Source organism: Loxodonta africana, chromosome 8, assembly GCF_030014295.1.
Source record: "Loxodonta africana isolate mLoxAfr1 chromosome 8, mLoxAfr1.hap2, whole genome shotgun sequence".
NCBI classification, from domain to species: Eukaryota; Metazoa; Chordata; class Mammalia; order Proboscidea; family Elephantidae; genus Loxodonta; species Loxodonta africana.
In genome coordinates this window covers 76,148,547-76,156,856 of record NC_087349.1, presented here as the reverse complement: position 1 = coordinate 76,156,856, position 8,310 = coordinate 76,148,547, and the positions used below count along the sequence as shown (strand labels likewise).

The 8,310-nt window shown below is 40.9% G+C and overlaps 1 protein-coding gene across 1 annotated transcript in view; it reads left to right on the top strand.

Annotated features, from left to right (window-relative positions):
* Positions 1–3,066: 3,066 nt before the first annotated feature.
* Positions 3,067–8,310, top strand: part of MEOX2 (mesenchyme homeobox 2) — an 85,016-nt gene continuing 79,772 nt past the window's right edge. The window contains exon 1 of the mRNA XM_003407097.4: positions 3,067–3,945. Coding sequence (XP_003407145.1) covers positions 3,432–3,945 — 514 coding nt within the window. The 5' untranslated portion in view covers positions 3,067–3,431. The remainder of the gene's footprint in view (positions 3,946–8,310) is intronic.

Genomic DNA, 8,310 nt, shown 5'->3' with positions numbered 1-8,310 from the left:
TACGATAAATATTTAATTATTATCATTCTTCATGATATAGCTAGCCATTAGAAGTTAAAAGGCATCTTTCAACATTGGATTTTATAAATGTGGACACTGAAGTAGTCATTACAGGAAATGCTAGGGATTTTTTCCTGTTGTTACTATACGTTTAAAAAAAAATTCTCTATGGCCTAGAGAATAAAACCCAATATTCTATCTTAGATATTCCAAATATCTAAGAAATTAGAATATTAAAACCAATGTATGAAATAACACATACATATTTGAAAACTGAAATTTAAAAAAAGCATATATAATTCCAAAATGCACCCATATATTCTAAAAACCCCCTTTTTTGACTCCTTTCTTTGCATTATACTTCTTTTCACTTTCAAATAACATTTTCCTTATATAACGCTTTCAACTGAAAATTGGGACTTACAATTGTTACTGGTATTAAATGTTCTGTGTCTTCCATTAAGAAGACCTTTCTTGCTAACTTTGTGTTAATTGCATGCCTTTGGAAGACACTCCCTCTCTCTTTGTAACCTTTACTAAATTTTTCTTCCCAGACTCTTGGCCCCACAGTTCCAGAGGCTGACTGACTAAGGCAGATTGTAGAGAAACTTCTGGATATGTTGTTAACATCTGACACAGCGAAGTGAGAAAAAATCCAGTCCAGTCACCAGGCAGGTTCAAGGAGAAATGGCAGCTCCTGGAGATGAAAAGTTTGCGTGGCTAGTTGCTAGTTACCTGCAACACACTGATTAAATTCAAATCCATTCTTTTTTCAATGGCTTAGCTCCTTCTCTATCACTGTAATAGAAACCAAAAGGACCATTATGGATATCTTTTTATTGGGGTCTACAAATCAAGTGTGTCTTTAGTCAATCTTGTCTGATATTTTCTACAGTTTAGTAGACAATATTAAACCCACTGCCAATATTACATTATGTAAATATTTCTGGCTACTGTTTATTGAGGTAAAAAGTTGCCTAAATTTCTATTTGGATAAACCCTTTAATAATTTTACCCAGAACCCGAGTTTGGGACCTTTAGTATTGCTCTTTGTACTTCAACTTTTAATATCAGAGCACATATTGAAACGATAAACAAAATGAAAATTCAAAAAATATTCCTTCGATATTGAAAGAATATACCCTTCCTTTTTTTACTCTTAAAAAACCAAAGGCGTGGGGAGTGGCAGGAAGAAATATTCTTAAGATCTAAGCTCTGGCTCCCGTCCTATGAATACTTAAAACCCCTAAAAACGTGCAACCTGAAGAACACTCTCTTTCGAAGTCTAAAACAATGTTAGATTCCCAAAATATCGGCAAAGAAAGTCTTACCGTCAAACGCTTGCAGCAGGTTCCAGCTCAGACCAAGACTGAAAAAGCGGAGCAGCTGGTGAACAAAAGTTTTAGGTTTTTTTTTTTTTTTTTTTAAACGAAGTCTGCAAAACTAATTTTCCTCAAAATAGGGCTCAATTTCCGTTAAAGAAAGCAGCGCTTACAAATCTCAGAATTCCTGATTACCCCCACCCCATCCTCTCAGTAATGGAAAATAATTCGATCTTTCACACGGATGTAAAGGTTTATTGCGAAGCCACCACACTGTAATAGAACTTAAAAGCAACAGCTAGAGAGAATCAGGCTGAGGCTGGAGAGACTGGGCAAGAGGAAAGTTCTGCCTTGGGGACACCGCTCAAAGGTTAATCAATACTTTTTCCTAATTCAAACCAGATGGCTGGCCCAGTTTGCTGTCTCCATTAATTCCATTAACAACTTCAAAGACCTGATCACCGTCCTCTGGACACCTGAGACAATGAAAATAATGGCGCGACGCTGCTGGTGGCGCATTCGGGGGCCACGGGAGGGATAGGTGACCGCAGATATTCTCCTGATGCGACACGTCGCAGGCAAGACCCGGCCGTTCCTGCAGCTCATTACGCGCGGTTCGTTTGTCGTGTGTAAATGACTTTGCCCCTAGCAGACAGGGTCGCCCCCAAGCAAGTGGCAGTATCAAAGGCAGCGCCTGCCCCTTCTTGGAAAGAAAATCGAGTACAGCCCTTTCTCGCTGGTAGTTACCGGTGGCAAGTTTTCTAATTTTTTTTGAGGGGGGAGGATGCAAAATTGTTACTAGGGAGGCCCAAAGCCCCCAAATTTAGTAAACTTGGGGTGAGTGTGGGGAGTGTAAATGGACCCATGGGGGGATGCGAGCAACTGATTTATGTTTGAACGGAAGAGAGTGGATTGCTGGAGGGAAATGAAGGGACTAGGGCTCCTGAGGGGAAATGTGCGTGCCATCTACACATTTCATGTGATCGAGAAGAGAGCACTTTGTAATATTCCTGACCCAGGAAAAGTTCTCCTTGGTGGGTAAAAAAAAGTGACCAGGAAATTGAGCGGGACCAGGAACGGGTACGGGTAGCGTTTGCGGAAGGCGGGGGGGGGGGGGAGGGAAACCCCACCTGGCATCGCAGGTGAGGATGCCAAGACCTGGGTATCTGCAACTCTACCCGCCTCACGCATTCCTCTCACCCACCCCACCAGGTCCTTCTCCTTTGAGCACAGAGAGCTGCCGTTTCCCGTTCGCGTGAACATCCCTGCAACCTCGGATTTGGAGCCTATTAACAACCCGCCCACAGACACCAGCGGCACAAGGCTGGGAGCGCTGCTGCGCCCAGGGCGCAGGAACTTTCGAAGTTTGAAAAACTGACGCCTCGGAGCGCGCGCCAAACTACCGCTGATCTTTTTTCTCTATGTTATTGGCCCTTCCGTGCGTTTCCTGCAGGTGACAGTTCCCAAGTGGCTTTGACAAAACATGTTTCCTGAGAGAAGTGAGCTAGTTGAAAACTGGGTGCTGGGTTGGGGCTGCGATGCGCCGCCGCGCGTCTTTGCCGATTGAGCCGCAGGGAAGAGCACTGCCGGCCCAGGCTGCGACGTAGGCGCCAGGAGCACCGCTTGCAACTTTGGCGTCTAGCAAGGTTGTGACGGGTTTAGAAGCACTGCGTCCGCCCAGCGCGGAATAGGAAGTGAAACTCCGAGCGCGCAGCGCAGACTGAACGAGGGTTTTGGAGGGAGTTTGCATGTGGTCAGCGCTGGGCTCCTAAGCCAGCCCCCAGCTCACATTACACTCTATTTATAACCTCTCAGAGCAGTTTTCCCCTGAAAGCAGTTCTCTGGGACCACCTTCTTTTGGCTTCAACCTCTCCTCCTCTTGACATCTGAGTAGCTCAGTGGAAAGCTCCTCCAGGTCCGAGTGTTTATATGTAAAGGAGACTGGCCGCTAAGGCTCAGGACCGGGATTATCCCAGCTCTGCAGAAACGCGCGGCTATTGCTGTGGGAGGGGGGTGGGGAAGTCACAGTTTCCAGTGAAAACTGACAGAGCTTGGTGGCTTTTGGAACCTTCGTGAAATCTTCTGTCTGGAACCTGAGACTTGCATGCTATGGAACACCCGCTCTTTGGCTGCCTGCGCAGCCCCCACGCCACTGCGCAAGGCTTGCACCCGTTTTCCCAGTCCTCTCTCGCCCTCCATGGAAGATCTGACCACATGTCCTATCCCGAGCTCTCCACTTCTTCCTCGTCTTGCATAATCGCGGGATACCCCAACGAGGAGGGCATGTTTGCCAGCCAGCATCACAGGGGTCACCACCACCACCACCATCACCACCACCATCACCACCAGCAGCAGCAGCACCAGGCTCTGCAAACCAACTGGCACCTCCCGCAGATGTCCTCTCCCCCGACTGCGGCTCGGCACAGCCTCTGCCTCCAGCCGGACTCTGGAGGCCCGCCGGAGCTGGGGAGCAGCCCGCCGGTCCTGTGTTCCAATTCTTCTAGCTTGGGCTCTAGCACCCCGACAGGAGCTACGTGCGCGCCGGGAGACTACGGACGCCAAGCGCTGTCGCCCGCGGAGGCGGAGAAGAGAAGTGCCGGCAAGAGGAAAAGCGACAGCTCAGGTAAGGGCGCGCGGGACACCCTCGGCGAGAGTGTGCATGGGGCTGGAAAGGAGGCGGAGAGATGCCAGGGAAGATTCTGGCAATACAATGAGGCAACAGGAAAAATGGGACCTGTTTGCCCTTTCTGGTTCTCCGTAGACTAATTCAACGGGGCCGTTTTGGTTCTGTTATGGGGTGCACGAGTTTTTCTGTGGGCAAAACAAGTGCAGCCAGCAGCTTTAAGCGCTCCAAGGTCCCATACTAGTTCATCAGAGGGTTGAGAAAAAAGGACAAGTGACATTACTGAAATAGATTGCGAAGCTTGTCCTTCCGCCCGAGGGGTGGGGAGGGAGGTGCGCCAGGGGATGCTGTCTCCGCCGCCGTGTGCGTGCGGGTGCCACTCCTTGACTTCTCCTTTGTAAGTTCCCGACTCGGAGTTGCTCGATTTTTCCCATCGTTAACTCGATTTCCAAATTATTGCACAATATTTGGAACTTGCAGTGGAATTTGGCAGAGCGCATGAGAAAAAAAAAAGTTCTAGTTTTTTTTTCTAAATTCTTATTTCAGAGTTCTTTAAATAGCACCTTTTTCCAAATGGTAAAAAAAAAAAAAAAAAAAAAAATTATCTTCCTTGAGGAGAAAGACAGTATCTAGGAATTCCGAGGATTTTAAGCAATGTGTCAGAGAATTGTAAAGAAATAAGTAGATGTTCAAACTCTTCAAGAAAGAGAATTCTTAATAGTAGTTCGCCTTCGCTGGGTACTCATCTAAAGAGAAAACGTGAGTTGCAAAAGTGGAACATAAAATACTCCTCTAATTGGGTATTATCTGGGGACAATTACTGTGAGGCAAAAAAGCAACTCCGGTAGTTTTGGTTTGCTGCGTGCCTGAAGCTCATATGTGAGGGTGAGCGCAGGAACCACTGAATTTTATGGAGATAACTTGAGTAGCCACGCAAAAGAGGAGCCTTCCTCAACTCCGGTGCTTACGGCACAGCTTGCCAAGTAAATTTTAGTAATTCTGAGAAACAGACTTTTCCAGAGAGCTCTTAAAAGCCCTTACCTATCTGTATCTTACGAATTTGCTGAATGATACTTAATAGTTGCACTTTTGAGTTTTCTTCTGCAGCTGCGGCGCGACCTGGGTTCCATCTTTTTGGAAAGTGTCACTTGTTTAATGTATTTGCATATTTATCTTCCTTTGCGAAATTGGTTTAATAGTTTCAGAAGGTAATCCTAGGTAATGGTTTCAAGATTTGAAAATGTTTATTCTTTATAAAGCTTTAGATAAGATCCTACATAAATGACAATGACTGAGCCGCGGATTTCATTTCCTTAGCAGCAATAGTATCAATCTTCAGGGCTGGTATGACTACAGCCTTCTGTCACAATCTCAAAACCTAACTTTTACTTTTCAAGGTCAGGAGTGAATTTCTGATTTTTCATACCAAAGTAGTTTATATCTAAGAGTTACCAGCTAAGTCACTCATTTTTAATGGATTTTACTTAGTGTAAGTGAAACTCTCAAGACAGTGAGTTAAAAGGCTAATCTTGCAGGAAGGTTTACATCTTCATTAGGAAAAGGAAAAAAAAAAGGTCCTTTTGGAATACAGTAACGTTTTTATAGACTGAGCATTTGACAGTGTAACTTTGGGAAAGCAGATCCCAGTTCAGATTGGTCAGTCTACTTTTACAACTACCAGAAGCTCTTACCGTTCATTTTACTCTCTGCAATGAAAAATCTATGTGAGGGATTATTCCTTACACTGACTGAACTGAACCAATGCACCTAAGTTCCTTAGGACAAACTGCCTTTTCACACAGATACATGTTATTTTGGTTGGCGGAAATAGAGAAAGTGGGATCTAAAAGCTGGTTGTGTTAAATTATTTTAATAAAAACTTTTTGAAGCTCCTTGGCCAATAGTGCTACTCCAGCTCCCCCCCTCTTGTCGGAAGCTAATCACATAACGAAGTCTATTCTTACAGATTGACGCTAATTACTAGAGTTATGGAAAAACAAAGAAAAGTTTGTCAGCTGCACAAACTATTAATAGAACATAACTTGATTGGGAAATACTTTTAGTCATCACCAAGGGTAGGTTCACTGGAGACTTAGAGTGAGTTTTTCTTTGATGGGATATTTTGAAAGGATTTTTGACTAAAAGGAATATCGCAATAGTTTCTGATTAAACATATGTATATTCATTAAAAATAAAATTTAAATTGCCAATTTCATTGTTTGGGTTAATTAATATTTGTTAGATCTTTAGCTAGATTTAAATTCAAGGTATGTTTCTTCTGTGATGACTTTTGGTCTTCTGTGATTTATGTTCGAAACTGTTTCACAGTAATATAAGGGCCTCTTGATCATGCAGCAATTAAAAGGAGTAGAGAAAATGATTATAATTCTGGTATATCATTAACACATATATCTCTCGTATCTTGTAACACAGTTTTCATATTTCAATATTCCTTAAAAATAAAATTAAATTGATTTCTAAACTCTTGAAACTTCAAACTGTAGTTGATGATAGTCAAATCATTCCTAGTAGAGATCATTCATACTTTGTTGGACAATTTATACTCACCACGTACTTATATTTGAAAGTAAAAGGAGTACATAAATTTATGGCCAAATGGGAACTAAAATTGTGTACCCTGTATCTAGTATGGGAGCCTGGGTGGTGCAGTGGTTAAGCGCTTGGATGCTGACCGAAGGGTCGGTGGTTGGAACCCACCAACTGCTCTGCAGGAGAAAGATGTGGCAGTCTGCCGCTTTAAAGATTTACAGCCTTGGAAACCCTATGGGGCAGTTCTACCCTGTCCTATAAGGTCGCTATAAACCAGAGTAAACTCGATGGCGATGTCTGTGTGTGTGTGTGTCTGGTATCCTGACTGTACGTATATATATACATACATATATGTATATATATGTATGTATGTATAGCTGTGTTGAATTTTACTACAAATTTAACACAAGAAAATATTGATGAACAATCCAAATGTTTAGAAACCGTACATTTTTATTCATAGTAATGATGCTCAAACTACAATATGTAACTTTTTCCACTCTGTGTTTACATGTGTTTTCCTTCCCCAAACACACACGAATACACACGTATACAAACTCAAGAAATTTAAGAGTTTAAAACAAATATTTATAAACCGTAGACTTCCATCTGAGTTTATCGACAATTGAAAACAACCAAGTTTAACAGAAAAGCAAACCATTATTTTTTACATGCGTTAATCATGTTTACAACTTTGAATCACTGTGAGTTCCAACATTAGCAAAACCAACATCTGCTATGTCTTCAGAGTAACTCTTAAAAATCAAAACTTTCCAACTGTACTTAAAATAATCAATACAAAGCTGGTGATTCTGAAAAAAATGTCTATAAATAGTGTGAATTCCTTGGCTTCAATTGCAGTTGATTGTTCTCTAAGTACTGTGGTAGGTAATAGGTTTATACTGCCCACTTTCCGCTAAAATAACTCAAATTAATTCATCAATCTAATTTTATCTTTTATGAAGCAATATGCAATATAAATATGCCAAATTTTCTATTATAATAAATAGAAATGCATATAATAAATAATAAATGCATATCAGAACATATTTCATAAAGATAATCAAAATTATATTAAAAAGGAAAGGAGTGATGGGAGAGATAGATTTTACTAGGTTTTGAATCCTATTAGATTCTTGTAAAATTGCAAGTATTTACAACTGCTAAATTATAAAACATTTATTGTCAAATTACATCTATCTATATTATTATTATTTTTTAATATTATTTGGTCAGGTATAATGGCAGGCAAGCATTACATTTAATAAGCTGGAAGTTAAACCAAGAATAATGTCTTACCTACCCCAATCCTGGTATTATATTGTAAATTTTTTAAGATGTTTCAATCATCATGTTTTCCAAAAGAAAAAAAAAAAAGGAATTTGTGTTTTCTTTTTTTAATTAAAAAAAGTCTATTGGATTATGAAGATTATGAGAGAATATTGAACAAATTAATGTCTTAAAGCTATGGAATAAAAAATGTCTTTATTCTTTTTCTTGAAGTGGTAGATTAATTTTAGTTATAAACATTTTTAAAAGAAGACCTGACATATATATACATACATACACACATACACACGCACACGTATGTATATATAAATTCTAAGTACCACTAACCTACATGAGTAATCACATTCAAAATGCAGGAGCAGCGCTTCCTTTTGAATTAAGGTGCTTTATTGTGAAAGTCAGCAATGAATGGAAGGAACAATGCAAATAAAAATAGGAATAGTTTGCAGTTCTTCATGAATTTCTTTATAGTTCATTTAAAAAGGAGAATTATTTAGTATCAGACACGGCACTACTCAAGCTTTC